This window comes from Drosophila suzukii, chromosome 2L (genome assembly GCF_043229965.1).
Source record: "Drosophila suzukii chromosome 2L, CBGP_Dsuzu_IsoJpt1.0, whole genome shotgun sequence".
Lineage (NCBI taxonomy): Eukaryota > Metazoa > Arthropoda > Insecta > Diptera > Drosophilidae > Drosophila > Drosophila suzukii.
In genome coordinates this window covers 6,643,108-6,667,929 of record NC_092080.1, presented here as the reverse complement: position 1 = coordinate 6,667,929, position 24,822 = coordinate 6,643,108, and the positions used below count along the sequence as shown (strand labels likewise).

Genomic DNA, 24,822 nt, shown 5'->3' with positions numbered 1-24,822 from the left:
ACTCAGTCTGCCTGCTGCACTCGAATCGCGTGGTGGACGCCACGTCGTCGTCGTCGTCGATCGGTTCTCGGTTTTCGCCGGTTTTCCGCCCAAAATTACGAGCTTAGTGGGTGGCGATTTTCCACCCTGCTCCAAAACATATAACCTATGCAAATATGTGCATAACATGCTGCAACATAAATTAAATCGAATTAAAGCCCCCCAAGATTCAAACTAAAGTCAAAATATTACAATAATTGGCCTGTTGTGGGTGTGACATCTGTGGGTCGGCGGCACGTGTGTGTGAATCCAATTTCCGTTTTTCCCCCAAGTTTTTTCCGGCTTTTCTTTATAAGCATCCAATTGTATTTTCACCCCCTGAAAATCCTCTGAAGGTAAGGCCAGATTCGATAAGATTTTTTCTTTTATCGTATCGAATAATTCCGGGAAAATGTCCTGCTCGCCTGACAACTAATAACTTAATTAAATTATAACAGATGAGTTCATAAATATCCCAATTTATTGCCTCTTTTCGGGGGAAGTGAAGCATATTTCATGCAGCCCATAAGGCACATTTAAACTTAAAGCTCGTTGACTTTCACTCGGCATTTCCTGCGAAATTTAAAGTCGAAAGCAATTTTAAATTTATTACACAAATACCCAGGCATGCACGCGTATGGAATGCCATTGGGTATGCGCATCATAAACAACGTCCAGCACCGGAACAGACAGCATATTAAAAATGTGACTATAACCTTGGCTTCCAAACGGGCTGTGGGCGGGATGGTGATGATGGTGGGGATGGTCGGGGTTTGGAGTGGAGTACGGCACCCATTCCGCCTTCCGTTTCCGCTCCCGAGTCCTGAAAACCGCACCAAGGCCACAGCAACCACGGCCAATGCAATATCCTCAGTCAGTGGTGCCCGCTTATCGATGCCAGAAAGGATCATATTTCAGAAAACGTCCCTAATATATTAAAATAATATAATATAAATAAAAATTCTTTTCTTTACAAATACCTATCCGAAATGGTAATATAACCTATTTTTAAAAATTTCAAATATTTAATAATTATAATATTATTAAACACTCCTCATTCTTTATTATATTTTCTAAATGTTCCAATAGATGGTTCTGTATTCTTGTAATACTTCTCCAAGTTTCCAAACCATCCAAGTTTGGCTTGAAACAGTAGATATTCCAGCACTGGCGAAGAGCATTCTTCTTGATGGTTTGCTGGGCCCTGTTCTCGTTGTTTGTTATTTGTTATTTTTACTGTACACATGACAATAACGCCGGCGGCAGGCACTGCATCTCCTGCACCCCCTGCATCCTTCGAATGCAATGCATCCTTGTGAGGATGAGGAGAACGGGCGGCAATCCTTCCCAGCTCGGCCAGCTTGGGTGCTTGTGCAATAGTTTCAAGTGGCCGGGCAACTTTTTCCATTATGAATGGTGCGGTTGCGCTTTTTTCCATCCATTATTTACGAGTTTTGAGTGCAAACTTGTTTCGCCAGCAAACAAGTGGCGGCCAGAGGATTAGAACACTAGCTCGACCGCTTTGGTGGAGTGGGTATATGGTGGGTATCCAAATGGGGGGAAGGGGTAGTGGGATTGGTAATAGAGGAGTCCTGGCACTAAGTGCTAAAGTTTCTGCCATAAGCCAAAGACAAAGCCACGCCTCATTCGAAAAGGGCCAACAGGAAATTGTTGGAAATGCAGACCCCATTCGATGCCATTCAATTATTTGACTGTCCATATTCATAGTGCACTTACTGAGGAGTTTCGCCATATGTTTCATCCTAATTATTCAGTTCTGTTCTATTTCTAGTTAAATGTATGATATAACATATGATTTTAGTAATTATTTTGATAGTTGGATTATAAATTTAAGCTCTACGCCCAAATGAAAATCTTTTGTATGATCCTTAAAAATTTAAGTGATAAGATATATGATCTTATGAATAGTAAAATTTTTTATCTTTTTTGGTAAGGTCACAGTTCACATGTCAAAACATCAAAAAGTTCTATGCCGTTCTCTGCATATGGCATATAGAGTGTCAAACTTCCTTAGCTACCAATACGAGTGTGATCAACTTTTATGTACGCATCTTGTTTTTGGTAGCCTGCAATTTTGATAAAAACTTTCGAACATGTCTGTTGGGTCGATGCATTTATGCGTGTGCATAATTTTCAAAATCACTTGAGTATTTTGCGAAACAAAGTCAGAAGTTTCGCCAACTTGTTTCACGCACTTGCTGGCACACTGCACCACCCAGTCACCCAACCACCCAGTCACCACCCCCTGGAAAAGGCCGAAGACCACCCAAAACCACCCAATATCAGAGGCTAGGCCGTCGCAATCTGCCGCCATACACAAGTCCTCTCGTGCGGAGAGAGAATGTTCTGCATTCTCTGACATTGATAAATGATTTTCCCCCCCAAAAGTTTAGCAGAAGAAAACCCAAAACAAGCGGGCATAAAGGGGGCGGGGGGGTGGAAAATGCTGGTCGGAAAATGCATTCATGGTAGCAAAATTGTTGTTGCTCACTAAACCGTGAACGGAGAACGGAGAAATTAATCCTGCTCGGCTGGAATTATCGCAGCTCGGCAAACTCGAGAGCCCAGTGACAAGAGCCAAAAGGCAGAGCCCGAAGAAATCATAAATAAAATATAGAAGTAGATATGCATAGTATATACTATACCATACTATACTATACCATACTATATATAGAGAGCTTGTACTTGTGCCCAATTTAATTATCCTCGCCAGCCGAAAGAAGTGGCCTGGCCAAGAAATTTCATTCACTTAAAACTCCGGGGCGAAGTTCCTCCAAGCGAATGCAAATGAAAAACCACAACGCATGCTCAAGCCGAGTTTTCAGTTTGAGTTTTCCGCAATTCCCCCGCCATTTTCCGGCTTTTCCCCCGGTTCAACATGTAATTAGAGTGCGAGGAATGCGCGCGGTTGCCAAAAATGTTGTGGCCGTGGGTGCTTTGATGATATATATATAGAACGTACATATATAGAGCGGGATATATATATATAGGAATATCTGTAGAAAATGTAAATGTAAGTCTCAACATCTGGCTGGCCGCAAAAGTTCAAGTTTGCTGCTTGTCTGCCGCCGGAGTCCTTTCCCGAGTGCCTCCCCGCCTGTGTGTAAATTGGACGAATGTGTCGTTATGTCGATGTGTTGACATCCAAAGTGCACAAGAACGACCAAAAAAAATGTTGGAAAGTAGCAAAAACTGCACAAACTTTGCTTCAAGTTGGCCAGAAGAGCAGCCGTTGGATGGTGCGGTCAAAACAGACAAAGTTATGCAGTTGAAGTCTTCGTTTTTTATTTCAAAATTCGTTACATACTCGAGTGTGCAACAATTTAAGCCATATCTGGCACTATTCGTATATAATATATGTATCTTAAAATGGCTCCCACTTTTTACAGTCTGGAGAACAAAAAAAATAGCAATAGTAGGTTTTAATAATAGGTAGATAATCAGATTAGAATTTTGTTATATCTATTTAGTATTGAATACTTTTCTAGTCGACTTAATAATTTCAAGCCTTAAATGACACTATTCATATACAATATATGTATTTAAAAATAGCTTCCTCTTTTTTGAAGTCTGGAGAACCAAAATAGAAAGAGTAGAAATATGTTTTAATAAGAAGAAAAGACGAATAGAATTTTATCATATCTCTTTGATATTGCTTTTTTTTCTAGTCGAGCTATTCATTTCAAAATGTATACCAGCCTGAAATATTAAATACGTTTTGATAAGAGGATTATCAGATCAGAATAGTATAATATACAATTAATACTGAATCTTTTTCTAGTCAAGTTAAATTGTTTGAAATGGTATACTAGCATAAAATATTAAATAGATTCCACTTAATCAATGTATATGCTACCAACGGAAGTGTTTTAAATTTATGGAAAACTCCGAAACTTTTAAACAATCAATTTTATTATTTTAAAATTAACCCACTGTAATCAATAGCTAGCCAATTATGACAATTAAAACAACAAGACCATAATCACAAAATTTAACCATTAAACATTTAAATTGTTAACGACTTTGCTCTTTTCCATCAAACACTGGTCGAGTTCTGATTCTGCTTACTTATTCAAAACGGATACCAAACTCATCATTAATATCCTGCGCATCGCACATCAACGTTGGCTAGTTTATGTTCATATTGTATCGGGTATACTGTGCGGAATAAATTGCTTTTGAAATTTCTGCTCTTTGTCCATAAAAAATGGTTGGGGAACGCATTTCGCTCGCTCGCATTATTAACGCACATAAAACTCACATATAAAGTGATTTAAATTTATTAAATATAAAACGCCACCACAGAGCACCGCAGCATACCATACCATACCATACCATACCATACCATGCTGAAGATGCGAACGCATAACAATTGCAATAAAATTTAACGTGCATCGATAAAAAGAATATCAAACCGAATAAAAACAACAACAACAAAGGAGGTACGATCCGCTTGGCAGAAGAGAACTTCATTACTTGTTTGAATGAATGGAGAAAGTGCAAAAATAACAAAAAAAATTTTAAATGAAAACTGCAAAATGAAAAATGAACAAAAAAATGAAAAGCGGGGAAAACAAAACGAGCGAATATGATGGAAAAACCACTCACAATGGGCTCGACGGATACGATGGAGCGGCTTTTATGCAACCAACAAATGAAGCGAATGAGTCGAGCCATCAATATCAACAAAGGAGAGCGTTAAATGTTTTATATTTAAGAGCTCGCCAAACAACAGCCAACATGAGTGACTGACTATAAGCACTTTTCTACTCGAATATAGCCGATGGTATATGGCACTTCGCTTCGCCGTCCTCGTCATGAATAATTATGATTTTCAATTTAAAGAACATTTTCACACGGCACAGGCTGTTTAATTGCTTTTTCTTCGATCGAATCGATACAGAAATTGACTTGTCGACGTTCCCCCAGCAAAATGTTAGAGGGTGGCGGTAAATTGAATTTCAATTGTTGAGCAATTTTAAGCTGCTTCGAGAAATCCACTTTACCAGTACAAAATATGCACATATGGGAAAAAATAAAAATATATATTTTCATATTTTGCTACACTGACTTGGATCCGATTAGTACCCATTGTTTATATACTTCAGTTTAGTTTCTTTAGTATTTAAAATAAAAGAATATACAATACATTGAAGCCAATTGGATTGATCACAAACATCTGTGAAAAAGACTTATCAAATAGTCCGAATATTATCCCAAAAGAACTGATTATGATCTCAACGCTCATCCCGGAAAAATTCGGATAAGCAAATCAAAAATGTGTATTTTCCAATTACCCTACTTTTTGCTTATTCAATGCATAATTTATGCGACAGGCGGTAATGTTATTATAGCAAATCAGGGGGAAATATTATTGCATTGCCGATACACTCGCCAATATAAATGAATATAATTTTTATTCAGCACTGCATGCAAATGAAATGAAAACGTGGCTAATTTTCTTTTCGCCTCTAAACGAAATCAATGGCAACTGTCATCACGATATGGGGGGTGCCACCACACCCCAAAATAAAAAACCCCATACGGAGCTTAATAAAAACAATAAATAATAGAAAAATGCGCATAGAAATTGCCATTGAGATTGGTGCAGAAAAGGGGAGTGAATATTTATGTGGGCTGGGGAAAAATGTGCGTGACACTCACTCAAGTCGTGGGCTTTGGTGGTTCTCCAAAAGAAAACAAACGAAATGGAAGAGACTTCAAAGTACCCTAGATAAAGAATTCCATATAAATAAGATGGGGTTTTTGATTAAGCAAATGATATAACATATAATTTAAATTACACCACGCATAGAAAATGTAATTTGAAATAGTATAGTGTATATAATATAATAGTATATCATGGTATAGTATAATATAGATTATCAAATAAAAATTATAAAATAAACATGGTGTTTTCTAGTCGATTATACCATATTATGACTTTCCCGTTCCTCCGATTTAGACTTTAAAATAAAATGAGTTCTCTGAATCTTTTGCTTTATTGACTGCGACATTTATATGCCACCCACTCAGCCATATGCGCATTTTCACATAATAGACACTCGTATGTAGATACATTTTGGCTGCTGACATCCTGGCAGAATATTGATTCACACAGGACAAAAGGATAGGGAAAATGCGGCTGAAAACCCTTTCACTAATTAGGAAGCAAATTTTCAATTACGCGATGCAACACAAAAACAATACATGGCATTAAAAATTCTCCAGCAAAAGTGGCTGCGGCAAACTACGAAAAAGCGAAACGAATTTCATACTAATGAATCGAAAATAATTGTCTGACATCAAACCAACTAGCGCCATGTCAGAGATATTTAATAGCCGGCCACAAAATAATTACCCCAAAATAATTTACTATGAATTAGATACAAAGGCAAACAAAACAAAAACAAAGCGGGCAACTTGCGCAATATAAATTAGAATTGGTTGTTTAATTGGAAATTTGATGCGAATTGTGTTGCCCCATCGCACTCCGCTTAGCCGACGAGCAAATTGAGCTTTTCTCAACATATTAAATTTCATCAATATGTACCTATTATTTTCAGCATGAGCTTCATTATTTCTGAAAATAAAATGTAGCTTCGACATCAACTTGGTGCTCCTGGATTATTTTACGGGGACTAAGGATGCCTGCGAGGGTCAGTAGAAAGAATCCATCCGGTTTTGCCATCAATTAGATGCTGTTCTGGATAGTTCTGCAATCGAAACCAACATTTTATGGCAAAGGGTATAGGTTTCCAGAGAATTTCTCTTTGTCATGGGGAATAGAAATGCATTCGAATGGGATTGGATTGCTGAAACAGGTATAATAAATTGATATTTAAAATGCTCAAGTGACTTAGAATATTTATAATATTCCGAAAAGCACCTCATTAAGCAATTAAAAGTCACTAGAGAATTTTGTGATAGCCGATTTCATCATCAATTTATATTAAATTAAATAAAATAAATTGAATTAAAGAATGCCGCTTCTGACTGAACAATTTTTCGACCCTTACTTCTTACGGCTTCACCAAAGCCACACATTATAAAAACACTTCTATGCATCAAAAACAAAATATTTAATAAACAAATATTTCACATTTTCCTTGCAGTTGCACACAGAAAAAAGAAAAAAAATATAAACATGACCAACGAATCTAGCAAGGATCAACAGCAATTTAATTAAACCACAACAAATTCACATGATTGCAAAATATGAGTGCGCAGAAAAACACCAGTCAACTTTGTTGCTGTTGAAATTCCTTAGTTGCATAAAATATGAAATTCATAAAATTTTAATATTGCCATTTGCGTTAATTAAACCATGAGCAATTCCAATCACCGGAGCCAGACAAAGTCAGTCGCTTAAAAATGCACACTCCCCAATGCCGTCGTCCGAGGTAAGTTTTGAAAATAAACATAATAATAATAAGAGATATATTGCCCACGTCTTGGCCGAGGCATTCTTGAAATACAATATTTTCATACAATTATGAGAGGGCGGGCGATGCGGTAAATTTAATAAGAGCCAAGAGCTTTTCTACACATTCAAAATATTTTGACAAGTTTTTCAATAATGCAATAAAGTTGCCAACTTGAGGGGGCCGGTGATGCCCCCAAGGCGGAGTGCCAAGGACACTCCTGATGAAATGAAAATATTACCCACAATTTGTTAGGTCCTGGCCAAGAACGTGGCCCGGAAGTGGGACTACTGGTCAGGGGTCCTCTTTCTGGCCATTTGCGGCTACTTGTTTATCTTTCTGCATTACTTTCTTGTTTCTCACCCCTAACGCCCCCAGAGAAAAAAGAAAGATTTTTCAATAGACCAGAACGGCGGACGGGCAACGCATAAACAAATAATAAAATAAAAAAATAAAAGAATTCGCGACCCTGGCAACGACCTTTGGGCCACTCATTTGTCAAGACGCGGGATGAAAGATGGAGGAGATCCAGGACTCCAGGAAGGAAGCCAAGAGCCCGCGGTCCCGGGCATTCATCTTGGCCCCTCTCTCCATGGCAACCAAGACATATGGCTACCAGTGACCAAAACAAATTAAAGCCCCACTTTAGGGCACGGCCAACAAATCAAGTCTTCTGGCCAAATGGCCAACTGGTTGGCCAAGCAAAAGTGAAAGCAAACCCAACCTGACACCACCACCAAAAAACATCTCGTCGCAGGAGACAATTTTTACAAGATTTACCTGACCGGCATAAGTAATCAGATTCGAGCTTGGGCCAATCGAATTCTAAACTGTCGTCCGAAAACGATTTGGACACAATACTCAAATCGGGCATCATGGGGCAAGGACTTCAGGACATAAATCCGACTGGGAAGCTAAGGCTGTTCTCTTAAACGGATTCATTGGAAAAACTTTGGATTGGGAAAGCAAAAAAAAAGTTGATTCATTTAAATAATATCTTTGGGGATAGATCCTTAAGTCATTAAATAAAGGCATTTCCTAAAGGGTTTTCATTTTAAGAATTTTATAAAACATACAATTTTATTTTAAATGATATATTTTGTTTTTTAAATTTAGGAAGTTTTGTTTAATAAATATTTTAAAAGAATTTACCAGCATGTAAATGAATCCTTTTTTAGGGATTGTATAAACCACAAACATTTTTTCTAATATATTTTGTATCTTCAGGTAGTTTTGTTTTTATTAAAAAGCATTTTCCAGCTGCCCCTAAATAAAATCATATCTTTCCCAAGCAACCCATTCGAATGCCATAAACTGCCCCAAAAGGTGTGCTATAAATTGTGGGGCGAAATTAAAGTTTAAGAGTTTCGGGGAACTTGAGCAATTTCCTGACCTGAGACCCCGGCCAGTAGACAATGAAATCGATTAAGCTGTCCAGGACCATGTACGCATCCACATCCACATACCCATCCACATCCTTGTCCACATCCACATCCACGTCCACGTCCATGTCGATGTCCTCAAACATTTGCAGCAGCAACTCATTAAAAAGCATTAAACGCCAGGAACGGAAGTCATTGAGGCTATCAGACGGAGACACGCTTCCGTTTCTCTACTTGAACAGTTGCCTTCTTTTTTCCCCCATTTCTTTTTTTTATTCTTCCTCTCCGGCACAGATTTACGGGCCCAAAAGTGCGTAAGGAAGGGAACTCCGTCCGGCAGAGATTGTCACCGGGCCAATGGTGTTGGTGGGGGGGGGGGGACTTCAAATGATTTATCGCCCGATAGTTGAGTTCAAAAGCGAAAAGCAAAGAGATGGCAGCCGGCTCGAAGGACTCGTCCCGCACAAATATTTATTTATAAAATTGTTATCCCAACCGGGCGGGCGAAGTCCTCTGTTTCAGCGGCGAGTCCTTCGATATCCTGGCTCCGCTTTTGCTCATTGCCAGGCATTCGCTCATTTTCAAATGGGATTTTATCAACTGAATGCCATTCTTGTGCAAATATCTTATCTCTCGCTGCCGCCGCTCAGGATAATGGCAACTTTTTTGCGTTCATCTCTGCTCCTTTTGGCTTTAGTCGAAGCTCAGCCTCGGCTTTGGATCCCCAACCCATACAGCCCGCTTTTGTATGGCTTTGGAATTATTTCGAAAGCGGAAATTGATTTTCCTTTCTTATTGTGCACGGTTTTTCGTGTTGCCTTTGCCTTGGCTGATTTCCCCCGACTCGGCGACACAACTCGCTTTACATATAAATAATTTGGCCAAGAGGATTCGCTGGTGGGGTACAGCTCCTGGCATTTGTTTAGCCATAAAGGGAAACTCACTTTCCCTTTTTCCCCCTTGCAGCGCCTCATTTGGCGCGTATTGCGATGATAATGCGGTGATGATTAGAAGCCCCGGAAAGCTAAGAGCAGAAAGTGCTTCAGTAAAAGTGGATTTTAACCCTTTTCCTCTCAGGGAAAATAATCTTATTTTTTACAGGCATCACAGGCATGGGATATGCTTGTAAAAATTAAGTAGATTGGTTGAGATCCTGCTTCATAAAAATGGCCATTTATAATAAATATTAAGATCTGTATTTAATAATAACAAATAATAATATTTTTCTTTGAATACCAATACCTAAAAAACTATAATTAACTTATTTGCTATCATGGGAAATACTTGTAAGAAAAGTAGTAATCCCGCAATATAAATCTTGCCATTTATTCTAAGTATCAAGAACTGTACTTAAAAATAAAAATTTATTATATTTTTCATTTAATTACAATAGCTTTAACATTTCACTTAGCTTAAATATATTTTGATGAATGAAAATGACCATGTTTTTATTAAAATATATTCAAATTCCATTTTTTGCAAAATGAAAAGTTATACATATTTTTATTGTATTATAATACCATTAATTTAATTTTCTTAATTATACTAATTTTCCAAAATTTGAGGCTTTTATTTAACGTTAAAAATTACCACATTTTTTTTCAAATTACCAAACTTTTTTCGGAAATAAAAAGTTACCATAAATTCAATGTGTCTTCTTCGCAAAATAAAATGTTACTCATACGCAGTGTGGACACAAAATGAATAGTTGCTCATACGCACCGTTGGCCCGCAAGGGGTTAACCAAATTTGGCCCGAACAGCGCAGCGTTTCTGGGCCAAGCTATCAGTGGTCCTGCCCTGACCTGGGCCATTCATTCTCGCGATGGTGCCGAGCCTAGTCCGAGGTCCTGGAACAAGGAACCTGAAAACCCAGCCCCGTATCCTTTGGCGCGTCTTTGACATTATGAATGATCAGCATAAATTTCCCAGAGCTCTCGCGCTCCAAGGCCCAGCTGCTGAAAAAAAAACAGAGAAAAAATGAAAAGAGTAGCGGAAAAACGCAGCCAGATAACTAGCGAACAAAGTGAAGGACGGCTCAGAAATTCATTTCATTTCATTTCCTCTGTACGTGAGCAACATTTTTTATGCAATTCCCTGTAATAATTCTCTTGGTTGTCGCCTCTTCACGCATGAATATTCAAGCGAGCGTCCTGAAGCGCCCGGCTAATGAGACATTCTATGAAATTTGAACGTTTCTAAAAACCCAAATCGTGTCCGGATTAGTTCATTCACAGGCAAATGGAAGACTCGAAAATATTTGGCCAACAAACTTGCACAAAGGGCCACCAAATAAGAGAGAGCAAATAATGTCAAAAGGGAAAAAGGACAGGGCCAAGTCGGAAAACTAAATTCAGTTTACATAATATAGCTCATAAAATATTTTTCGCACATTCATTGCCTCTTGGCCCCGAAACTAGGCCACACTCCAGTGCTCCTCAAACACAATTCGGGCATAAACAATAAAGTAAAACGACAATGGAGACGACGACTACGACGAAGAACTTGAAGGCAAAATAACTTGAAACTTGAATATTTACATATGAAACGAAAACCACCCACGCGACAAACACACACAGAGGGGAAAAGTGTGGTAAATTCTGGAGAAGGTTACGGGGGTTACGGATCGGGATATGGGGTCGGGTCTCCAGTTCGAGTTCGAGACTAAACAGCACTAAATTAATTCTGCACAATTTGCATTAAAATATGCAAATAAAAAAGTAAAGGAGGCGAAAAAGGGGGGGAACGTTTAAGGTTTCCCCCATCCCCCAGCACTATAAAAGGGATCCATCCGCCGGGTAATACATAAACCATATATACAGTCCCAAAAAGTAAGCGCTAAGCATATGTGTGTTTGAGTCTCCTCTTCCTCTTCTCGCAGACAATGGCGGTCGGGGGAGTTTGCCTTTTAAATTTCGTATGCCCCCGTTTAGGGCTTTAATGGGCCCGAAAGCCCCTGGGAGAATTCCGGTAGCTGCATCGGTTTTTGGCTTTCTTTCGATTATGAAAGTGCCACCCCCAAAAGCACCACATTATTGCATGTGGTGCAGCCAGGATACGACGGAGGAGCATGGCCACATGTCTGACTGACTGGCTGGCCGGAATATTACACCCGGAGAAGCTCGTTGCAAATTTGATTGTTCTTGGAGAGCGCGTGCCTCGATGTTGCCGCCAAGAAAACGGGCTCCAAGGAGTTTGGGAAATGGGGAAAAAGGTCCCGGGCGTCGGCATCCAATGAAGCATGAAACTTTAGCACACTTGCAACAGTTTCCCATTTTTTCATACTCCTTTTCCAACAGCTTTTCCTATACTATACCATTTCTTTTTTCATTTTTTTTTGGGAAAAATATGTTAGCTGCGACTTTGGTAATCTGCAGTGGGTGGTGCATATCCGTATATAAGTATATGTATATGTACACCCAGAAAGAAAAATATATATAAGTAGCTATTAAAAGCGGTTGCGGAGGTTTTTTAGGCGGTTTTAAATGTATTTTGTATGAGTTGTTTTTAATTGCAAGCGTATACTCATCCCATAATCAGTGTGTTTGGTATTCCACGGAACCCTCCCGTTTTATTGCATTTCAAATATTGTGACCCCTCGTTATCTTCTGAGAATGAGCAGGAGAAAGTGAACGTGCGTACCCACGAACCCGAATCTCACCCCCTACCCTCGAGTCCTTGCTCATGACTGCTTGTGCGCGAAGGTGTGAAATTTTAATTTTGTGAGTTTTTTTCAAAATGTGCAGTTTTTATTTTAGAACAGAGAAAATTATACCATTGGAAAGGGCTTGAAAAATGCTTTCCAATGATACCAAATTTTTTTTTTTTTTTTTTTAGTGAGGGGGTATACTATTTAGGGTATCGGAGGTCATCGTCGTTTTTTGCCTTTTTCAGTCGAGTAGTGGGAATATACGGGAGCGGCGGTTTTCGCAGCGGAGGTTTGGACGCTGCCGAGACTGCCGCTGCGATGACAGCCGCTGCGGTCTTATACTCTAGTTTTTCTTATATGTTATACGATTCCTTTTGAGGAGTGTGTCTAGGAAAAATGAGCGAAGAATCACTTTAATGTTCAAGTTGTATAAGACTTATAGGATCACTTTTCAGGGCTAAGGATATCGAAATTGTTTGTGTCTACGATAAAGTTAGAAGTTAGTGTATAGAAAAATTAGCTGAGGATATCGAAATTGTTTGTGTCTACGATTAAGTTAGACGGGTGTGTATAGAAAAATTAGCTAGTGGGATCACTTTAAGGTTTGTGTTGTAAATTTCTTATTGGGAACACTTTTCAGGGTTTATATCTAAAGGCCACCCAATAATATTTATGTGTAGGATAAGAAGTTTAGGTTTAAGAATTTCTTAAAACGGTGCACTGAAGCGGAAAATTGTACCGAATTTCAAATTCTGCCTCTCTCGTATATTCCCACTACTCGACTGAAAAAGGCAAAAAACGACGATGACCTCCGATACCCTAAATAGTATACCCCCTCACTAAAAAAAAAAAAAAAAAAATTTGGTATCATTGGAAAGCATTTTTCAAGCCCTTTCCAATGGTATAATTTTCTCTGTTCTAAAATAAAAACTGCACATTTTGAAAAAAACTCACAAAATTAAAATTTCACACCTTCGCGCACAAGCAGTCATGAGCAAGGACTCGAGGGTAGGGGGTGAGATTCGGGTTCGTGGGTACGCACGTTCACTTTCTCCTGCTCATTCTCAGAAGATAACGAGGGGTCACAATATTTGAAATGCAATAAAACGGGAGGGTTCCGTGGAATACCAAACACACTGATTATGGGATGAGTATACGCTTGCAATTAAAAACAACTCATACAAAATACATTTAAAACCGCCTAAAAAACCTCCGCAACCGCTTTTAATAGCTACTCTTAGCTTAAGGCTTAGGAAATTCGAATGGTTGCATCGCGACATCTTATGCCAATGCTGGCCCGACCTTAACTGACCATTTATTCATATCTTGCTTACACAGAGATTGCCTTTCCTTAACCTATGTCGAAGTTGCACACCTTCGATATTTACCTACATCCAGACCCCTCCTACACCACGTTCACCCCCGGTAACTTGTTATCAATCCTTGTGTTCGTTTTCCTTCTAATAACCATTCTACTGGGGTATTGGGCTGCTCCTTATGTTCGAGAACCAATCGGATTGGTTCTAGGAGTACAACATGCCTGTATGCACTCCCTGTAGATGTCAACCTGTTAAGTGAACATTCTGGACTATAAAAATGACACCACTCAAATTGCTCAGGATCAGTTCTTCAAATGCCTCAGTACTGCAATCCTATGGATCTAACCGTAGAATTTATCGATTCGGAAAACGAGGTTGAGATTGACAACCTGGAATTACCACCCACGCAAGATTCTGATCTTGAAATAATCGAAAACTCGGATCTGGACCTTGTGCAGGTTTCCGAAGCAGAAGATTCGGTTGATCGCCTTCTACAAAGCGTATTTCAACCGGCTGCATCGTCGACCCAAAATAGGGACCCAGGATTGGAGTCTCTTGAGTGGAGCCAGTTTCCATTGGGGACTACTACGCAGGCTTTCTTGGAATCCCTTATCACACACGAAGAAGGTGAAGATGTATTTCAGTGTGCACAGGAATTTCAATTGGACGACGACCTATCCAGGCCAGAAGATGAGGTTTTTCCTAACGACGACCACATCTTTGAAGAACTTATGGGACCTCAACCGCCACTGACTAACCATTATTTAACTTTGCTGGATGATGGAGATGACGACGCATTACTAGATGTTTTATTTGACCTAGATTCGTAACTTTTTAATTATAAATACACGATGCATAAAGAAAAATAAAGTAAATACTATTTTAAAATTGAGGGCTTATAATTGTTTTTTATTTATTGAACAATTTTTCTTTGCCTTACAAATACTTTTTAGCTCTGCGTTGTGAACCAATAGACGATGCATATTAAAGTCGTATCGCAACCAAATTTTCCGTACTTTAGGACAGAAATAACAATAATAAAAGGAGGATTTAGATTTCTGATAGGCGAAGTTGTGTATTTTTAAGGTATGCGCTTTTAGGCCGCTGCGAGTAGTAAAGGATTTTGTTTCTGAACACAACTCGCAATGGTACTTCACCATTTCGATGTTTTTAAAAATAAACTGACTTTTCTATAAAAAATGTATCTTATATAGCATTTGAGGGACAATTCTTACGTTATATATACTAACTTTATTTTAACGCTATTGAAAGATTTATATAAATATAAAAAGAGATAGGCATACTGATATGTATTTCTGACTTTATTCTCAAGTATTACATAGTTTGAATAAGTATTTTGGTACATATAATGAAGACATATTGTTATCTCATTTACTCCACATGAATTGATAGAAATGTATAGTTTTTGACAAGTATAAAAGACCATGTAATTTCTGGTTAAAGAATTAGTATACAACAGTTAGGTACTAGTGCACGACGAATCCAATCTTACGCTGATCAAAAATGGTATGCATATAAATTAAAAGTAAATACATTATCACCTAATTTTGTTGAATTTGATAGGACTTCTTAGAGACCTTAAATGACGTGAAGCCTGTGATTGGCTACACAAAAATTGAAAATCTATGTATTGGATTTGAGTATAAGATCACTGGATGTAAGCTGAAAAAGACACCATATGGAACTAAAATAGCTCTGTATTTAACTGATAAGGACGATAAAGATGTTTGGATATTTCTACCTAAAAGTTATGTGAACAAATTTTCTACAAAGACACCATTTAGGAAATTAAATGAGAATGGAATAACTCATATGGTATATAAAGGAAAAGATCTGAACAGATATAGTTGTGCACAAATTGAATTTTTATCAGTAAATAAGTAAAGTAAATAAGATTCTTCAATATAAAGAGCTGAGTTTTTAAATCCAACAACAGTCTTAAATCAGTCTCAAAAAGAAATAGTTTTCCTTAAAAATGTACGCTCAACAGATAGAACTATTCTTGATGCAATTTGAAGGCATGCTTTTCGAGCAACACCTACAAAGGATGGAGTTCCTAAAAGCTACTTTGGAGGATTTAGAGGAAAAAGAGTTGATCCATTCGAAGTTTGGATTCCATTATAAACTTTGTCCCTGGAGCGACGATGATGCCTCATCTGGACCAGACACATGTCAGTGTCATATGCTGCCTGCACTGAAAGAGGAAGCCCTTAGTCTAATGATTAAATATTATAAGTTAAACAAACGTATTGCTCCAAAACCATAAATAAAACGAATTAATTTTACTTAAATATATATGTTTTTTATTTTTTAAAATGGTTTTTAAACATTTTTATTATTAATTTATCATTAAATGAATAGTCGTTTTTCTTGAATTTTCTTAAAAAACAATTTAGGGTTTTCTTTTTACTTTTAAAAAGACCGTACAGCATACAATAATGTCCGCAAGTGTTAGAAAAGTATCCCTGTAGTTGTTGCTTATTAAAAAAAAATTTATAAGCGTTAGATTTTAAAAATTTTAAAAATTCTTTTTTCTGGGGATATTGACCATATGAATCGAAAAATTCTGCCGACCTACGACTATCAAAATAAAATGCAATCCAATGAGTTCCAGGTTGATCTGAAGTGTCGGTATTCGCAATTATTAGTGCGGGATACTTTAAAATAGTTTTTGGTAACCTATCCGAAGGAAAAACTCCTTTAAAAATAGATTTTGTCTTTGAATGCTTAGAAAGAAAATGTTCAATTTGTAAAGTATTCATTTTAAAAGAGCGTACGAATATTTCTATGCTTATCAATATCAATCATTGAATCGTATTCACAGTATACCAAGCAAGTAACTGCTTCAGCAAGTGGTTCCGAAAATCTTCCTTCGATTCTTATAGTACCTTGACTGATTAAATTTGAACATATAGTTGAATTTGATTGATCAGCAGTTAAGTCAAAGGCTAATATAAAACTGTTTGAATCAAACATTTCCTTGGTAATTTGTAGTCCACGATCGTAATGTTTAATTCCACATGATCTAAAAAGCATATTATAACCTCTTGAGCTTTGAACCTTTTCAGCGTTCGAGTAATCGAACTCCAGAGCCTGGGAAGGAACTTGAACTCCATTAACCAATAGGTTAAAGCGTTGAATTTTAAAATGTTCAAATTGAAATGGGTCTAAGGCTCGGTTTCCTGAGTATGAGCGGTTTTTAACCATACAAAAGGCCAGAAAATTTGGTATTTGACCAATAACTGCGTTGTCTATCGACAGTGTATTGTTGCCCGGATATATTGTAAATGATTTGACTTCAACCTTGCTGAATGGGTACAGAGCATTTTTTGTTTGTAAAACATGATGGTGAGCCAATAAAATGCTTGGGTTAACTGTTATGTGGTTCATGAAAAGTTGTGCTTCAAGTATCTTTAAATTTGATTCAGTACCAGTTTCCATTAAATAAAACGCTGTTTTTTCAATATTGAAATTAATTCTTAAATCAACATTGTTAACAAGCAGTTTGGTTTGATTGAAAATATCTCCATGAACTTTTCCGAATAACTCAACCTTGTTACTATTTTGAAACATATTTTTAAGGGTTTCATTCGAGTCCGGATAAACATATTTCCCTGCTGTTATTCTTCCAAAATTGGGAAAATAACCTTGGGAGGCCAAGTGACTTTCAGAGGCGTCACTCCCATAGTTTAAAATTGTTTGCAAATACGCTCTATAGTGATAATTATTATCACTTTGCGATACCAGTATATTATTTAAATAAACTGACGAACTTCTAAATATTGAATGTAGAATATTGTTTACAACACCAACAGCATTTCCTTCAATGCTGTTGTTATCATTTTTTTTAAGTTGCACAACAAGTCGTAAATAAACACTTGATAAATCTCGATACGTTTCACCATTTCCCAAGCAAACAAATTCGATTGAAGAGGCACCGTCCAAAGAAGCAATTGGGTTGTATGAGACTTCTTCAGTTCTTAGAATAGAACTTTGCGTGGGGTGTGCCGCAAACAAATCTAATTCACTTTTCATACATTCGATATGCGTACTCATTTTGCTTTAGAAAAAATATCTTTAATATTTAATTTTCTTGTTGATTTTTTTTTTTTATGTTGCGTTTGGGTATGTTTACGTTGTCGTTTAGATGTATAATGAAGTCGTTTTTTCCTATTACCTAGCCTTTTATTTCTTTTTCCACTTCCACTTTGAAAACGGGTAATTTTATCAATTGCTTTATTTGAAAGATTTTGTAAAGCAATTTTACTTTGTTCTTGAATTATATTTCTTAAAGGCTTTCTCCCAAATTCATTGATTACAGCCTTACCAGTCTCAGCAGCCTGATTTTTTATAGCAGTTATGCCCGAAAGAAAAAGTGGTTTTATGTAATTAAAAAGACCGCTAAAAAAATTTCCGATTCCTCGTCCTTGTTGCACTATATGCGGAGATATGTAAAGACTTCCGATGTTGCTTAAGCCCCCACCACACTGATTTACATAATAATCCTGATAAGATTTCACCATGATGACTATTTTGGTTCTAAATAAATAATATTTGGGTATGCATTATTTATAGTCCTGACCTTCTTCTTCTTCTAAAGTGAAGAGTAACGAAAATCGGAACAGCTGAAGTTTCAAATGGTACCTTATATCCATTGGAATCAGTAATTAGTATTGAGATTTCATTTGGTGACCATATGTCCAAAGGGTAATATTCAATATTTTTAAATTGAATATTTTTTTCCTTTCCATTATAATGCATTACACGAAGACATCGCGGTCTTTTACTACCTACTGACCTTGGTTTTATTATGTCAGTGTAAATAAAAATCAATCCATTTTCAGGAATATTCGTTTGAACGGATACATTTTTATACCTAAATGTTTCAGCATTTACAAGACTAACAAACTCGGTTTCTTCAACGACATTTTTATCTTGGTTAGGTGTAAATTTAATGTAATTATTCAAATATATGTCTGAAATACCGACTTCCCAATCATCGTTCATGTCTTCTGGAATGTTAACAATGTTTGTAAATGCACACTTTACGTTGTCAGGAAATACATTCATTGAGTCATTACTTAACAATGTGATAAAAATCTCATTTAAATAACCCATATTTGATTTTTATGGAAGTTAATGATACGAAATCCAATTTAATTTATTTTTACCAGTTTGTACTGGATTTTTTGTTCTAACCGATCGCATTAACCTTTCACGTCCTGTTACATATTTAAAATTTTGATAAGGTAAAGTTTCCGTTTTCAATTTTTGTAGTTTTGCTTTGAATTTGCGTTGTCGTTCATTAAGCTTCACTTTGAGCACTGGTTTCTCTAATCCTATTTTCTTTTTATCTGTTTCACTATCTAAAAAAGAGGTATCACTCACTTTTCGTTTATCTGATACAACATTTTCTTTTTTATTGGAACTAAAATCCTCATTATCACTTTCAGGTGGTAAATCGGGAAACTCAAATTTTTCCGGACGTGAGTGATCGTACTTTGATGTTGATTTTGATGTGCTGGGTTTTATATCAATCCAATCAGTGGTTTGGGATTCAATTGTTTTGGTTGTAATAGGATTCGCTTTTTGTTCATTTTGAAAATTCCATGATTTATTACGTTTTTTATTTTGATAGTAACTTAATTCTTGACGAATTTTGATCCATTTATCGAAATCACTTATTTTGTTATTATTTAATATTGGTAAAAATTTTATATTTATTAATTCATTTCCTCTATCATTGTTTATCAATTTCTGATAGCTGTTAGGATGCATTAAAATTACTTTGCTTAAATTATGTTTATTCTTAATCATTTTTTAATAGTTTTCCAAAAATTCCAGAAAGCAATGAAGTTATTAGAATCGGTAGAAATCCCCCTTTTTGAATAAGGACTTTTCTCTTAGAGTTTAATGTACGCTTTGGGCACGAAAGGTAGCGCAATGCATTTTTATACTTTTTTAGAGCATTAAGATGGGATTTAGTAACTTTATGGTTTCCCTGTAATGTGTTCAATACAATCTCTACTATTGTTTTTACCAGGTCACTATTACTATTGCTTATAATTGCCTTACGTAGTCTATTGTCGGCTTTTTTGAGCACATACAATAAATGTTTGTTCGCTTTCAAGCGATTTAGGCTCTTTTTGTAAACCATTTTCATTTGAATAGCACACAGAATATTCTGAATTAAAAATGTCAGATCTAAATCTTAAGAGATCGTTAATGCCTTGAGTGAGATCAATAAGTAAATATCCGTGAGGTTGCTCCGTTACTTCTTTATATATTCTAAATAGCTCCGTGGGGTTTTCTGGGTAAATTTGTCTTGCTAAACATTGAAATTGAAGCTTATCACGAGGATTTTTGAAAGCAACAATGTATTTGGTATTTAGTGAAATATCTCTGGTGTGCGAAGATTTATGAAATATGTTCTGAGTTACCACTATTACTGATAAATTCCTATGGTGTGATCCTTTTGTAAACAGCTCACACACATTTTTATTAAAGGCTCCCATCATCAAGTCATCCAATATTAAAAGAATTGGTTCATTCGTTTCATTTTCAACTGTTTCAGGGACTCCTTTAAAATATTCAATCTTTTCGAAATTGGGCTTGGCACTCTCCTCTGCATAACACCAAATAATTCGATCTATTGGAATATTAAAAAGATCATTCTTTTTGGTGATTAGATTTTCTAAAAAGGTTGTTTTTCCCGATCCTGAGGGTCCACAAATAAGCATTGTAAAAGGATGTATAAATTGTGTAAACATTTTTTTTATTAAAAAAATTTATTTTATTCGGAATGAATTTTAATATATATTATATTATTACTAATTGCTTATATAATGTTTTTAAGTTATACTAGGTTTTATTAATATTCTCTTGATCGCGTTTCTTGGTGCAGTTCTTCTCGAAATGAGTATCAGATCCGCAATAATTACAATAAATAAGTTGCGTATATCCATTTTTACGGGGATCATTTCCAAAAAATCTCTTAAAAGAATCCATAATAAGAGACAACCTGATAGGACCATGAATTTCTTTTTACTAAATTTTAAACACATGTGTCACCATTACTATATATTTCATAATTGGTGTTTTCTAAGAATACAAACAGCTTAAATAAATTATTTAATGAACATCGAAGTGGAAGTTTTTTCTTGTGTATTCTACAATTCGTAAAAAAATTGGGTAGTTGAGTTAAACTTCTTCCAATATCTATATCGATTATGTTTGTTGATAAATACTTGATTAAAAAATTCTTTTTAATTTCACCACGAACAAGAACTGTGTGATACTTATTGAGTGGTGTGAGTATTTCTTCAAGACTTGTGTATGGAATGTCTCCAGCTGACCAATCCAATCCGTTTACGTTCTGCTGGTTAAGGTGCTGCTGCTTAAGAGCTCCATTATCCAATTCTTTTATGTTATATGGCGGTTTGAAATGGAAAAAATTAGGTATAACAGTTCCAGCAGGCATAAACGCCAGCTCCTTAACGAAAACTTGTTTGTTGTTACCAAGTACATATTGAAAATCTACTATAATGCTTGAATTACGATCGACTGTGTTCATTATTGGTTGAGATTTTTTAATCAACTGAGGGTGTGCTTGCTAGGGCTTTCTCCTTTATATACCGGTAAGACTAGAACATATTTACAGTTTATTTAAAGTAGTCTTACCTGATGGACATGTGTGTAACTAAAATAAATAAAACTTCTCGAAAGAACCAGGACCACGAAGTCATTTTTGGATTCGAGTATTATGTTGTTCATAACTTAAAATTGAAATGTGGTCTGTCAACTACTCGAAAATTTTTGCCGATGGTTTGGATGCAGCAAAGTAAAAATAATTTCATTGGATTTGACAAAGACGAATGGATGCAACTGCTTACGTATAAGGAATTTATTCAGTTGAAACTGGACCAGTATGACTTCTTGATGCCTGATACAATTATTGATCATCCGTGCTTGCACTCCATAAAATGTAACTTTAGATTTAGGAAATCAGATAATCAGTACGTTTTTGTGATTAATCAGTATGGTAACAAAATTGAGTTTGATTCTGAGTCCTGGAGATCATTACTAAGATTAGGCATATTTTTTACTACATTTTTATGTTGGAACTCCATATTAAGACAGCAAGTAATATATCTTTACAATAATCATATTATTCCTAAGTGTGTATCTTTACAAAAATTTGATATTCAACTATCTGATTTAGAAGGTACCTATGATAAGGATGTGCAAATAGATTTAACACGATTATGTTTTGAAATTTCAAAAAAGATGCGTTCAGAAATAAAAAGGGATGTTCTTGTATATAAGCAAGCATTATTGACTAAGCAACCATCGTCATCAAATAAAAAATAACACTAATAAATCAACACCTTAAGATGAGCAAACAACAAGTTGTCGATGAAATTCATAAGGCAGCGCGAAAAAACTTTATACGGCGAAAGTTCGTTCAAAAAGGGATAAATGACACATGGCAAATTGATTTAGTTGAAATGATACCGTTTTGGAAAGAAAATAAGGGTTTTAGATATTTACTGACCGTTATTGACACGTTCTCAAAGTATGCATACGCCGAGGCAGTTAAGTCAAAGTCTGCCTTGGATGTAGCAGAGGCAATGAAATCTGTTTTTAAAAAGAGTAAAAGTACACCCAAGAATATTCAGTCAGATCAAGGGAAAGAATTTTTTAATTCCACTTTTAGGAAATTAATGGATAAATTTGATATAAATCATTATCATACTTATACGCATCTCAAGGCTTCTATATGTGAACGCTTTAATAGAACATTAAAAAATCGTATGTGGAAAATGTTTAGTATGCAGGGTAAATATAAGTGGATTCACAACATCAATTATCTTGTAAATCAATACAATAATTCATATCACCGAACAATTAAAATGAAGCCTATAGATGTCTGCATGAAAAATGAAGAGTTTATTTTAAAATCAGTATATAATATACCAAAAATATTTCCAAAACATAAATTTTTAGTAGGTGATTTTGTTAGAATAAGTAAATACAAGGGAGCATTTATGAAGGGATACGAACCTAATTGGACCACAGAAGTTTTTAAAGTTTTAAAAGTCAAGTCTACATACCCCGTAACATATGAAATACAAGATTATATGGGTACCCCTATTAATGGGTCATTTTATGAAGAGGAACTTCAAAAAGTGAAAGACAAAAATGCTTTCCTAGTAGAGAAAATACTAAAAAGGAAAAATAATCAAGTGCTTGTAAAATGGAGCGGATTCGATTCCAGCCACAACTCATGGATATCTGTAAATGACCTGCTAAAGTAATAAAACGCAACAATAACAAGTTTAATTTTTTTATCTATTTATTTACACATTTTTATTCTTATAATATAAACATATAAACATTTATTTAATAATGGGTTTAATTTTGGTTACTACTTAATATATGTTCAATATTATAATGACCATGAGCCAATGTATTACAATTATCTGGTAAAATATATCTCTTATCATCCTTATAATTAAGACTTATTTTATTCATAATTTCAGTATAGAGGATGTGCGACCTACTTCGAATAACTCGCTGGGATCCATAAAATGTTTTTTTATATTTTATACATTCTATATAATCTTCATGATTCAGTTTTTTAATAACTGATTTCTTAACTCCTTTAATTTTTTTTATACATTCGTTTTCGTTTCCTTCCTTATCAACTAAACAAGAGTATGCCTTAGCCTTAAGTCCAGCAAAAGAAGTCATAACCCTACCTGCATGTTCATCCTTCATTTTTCCAGGTTCCCTATTATTAGCTTGAACTATATTAAATTGGTTTTCTAGTTTATAATTTGATGTATCGAATCGTTCAGGATTTTCTTTTATAGTTTCGTAAAAGTCTTCCTCTGAAGATAAAATAAATGAATCTGTATCCATATAAATTATTTTCGAAGAAGGACTTTTAAGTAATAGAAAATTATAATAAAATTCATACATTAACCATTTAGATAATTCTAAAACAGCAACTCCTATGTATATTGGCTTATCATACATAATTTTTGATGGTGTTGATTCAATCGCTGCAAGATCTGTCCCAAATATCTCAACGCTATGGAAGTCATGTCTAGCTATGCGTTGCCTGAAGCCTGGTGAATTTTGTCTTGATTTATAATGTTTTACTAATACTATATTTCTACGCTTGGCGACATTTTCCATTGTTTTCCCGTATACTGCATTATTCATTAACTTAAAAAAATTTTTTTCAAAATCATTTTCCGCTAGTTTTCTTTGATCAGTGTTTAAATCAATATAAGGCTTTAACCAGCATGATTGTGTAAAAGACAAAACCCTATGAATTTTTTTTACAATTAAACCATGCTGTATACAAAGTTGAAGCTGTTTTAAGTGGATAATGTATTCGCTTTTATTCGATAAATCAGCTATAAGTTTTTTCTGCTTACCTCCTGGAGGAACTTTGTTTTCTGGACAGAAAGGCAAGTAGTTGTGTGAGTCATGCCGATCAGTAGGATATTCTAAATCCACTTCTAATATATATCCTACATTTCCCTCAGCAGAAATATTTTTGTAATCGAAAGATTCTAATTGATCATTACTTAGAAATTTAAATCCTGAAAGCGGTAAGGGTTGACTCATTGCCCAACCATATAAATTATTTGCATCAATATAGCTGAGGTAGTTATTTGGTTTACTTGAATCGAAGTTAGTTATATATTTATTATTAGCTATAGAAATTCTTTGGGTACATTGAGTTAACCCACCCCTTATCGCTCTTTTTAAAAAGTTGTACATGTCTCCGTCACTAATAAGTTCTAAATTTACATTAGTATACTTGAGCATAGCATCCCAAGATATTGACGGTGCTGTAACATAGTTAATAGGGTCAAGCTTATAAATTTTCTGACAAATTTTTCTAAAATTTTCGAAAACATCGGTCAAAATTAAAACATCACTTTCTAAATAAAGTTTTATATAATCTTTTAT

At 35.6% G+C, this 24,822-nt stretch overlaps 1 protein-coding gene across 1 annotated transcript in view; it reads left to right on the top strand.

Moving 5' to 3' along the window:
• Positions 1-24,822, top strand: part of Tmtc1 (Transmembrane O-mannosyltransferase targeting cadherins 1) — a 66,925-nt gene continuing 42,103 nt past the window's right edge. Inside the window, 2 exon segments of the mRNA XM_070994282.1 lie at positions 1-374; positions 7,155-7,442. Coding sequence (XP_070850383.1) covers positions 7,414-7,442 — 29 coding nt within the window. The 5' untranslated portion in view covers positions 1-374; positions 7,155-7,413.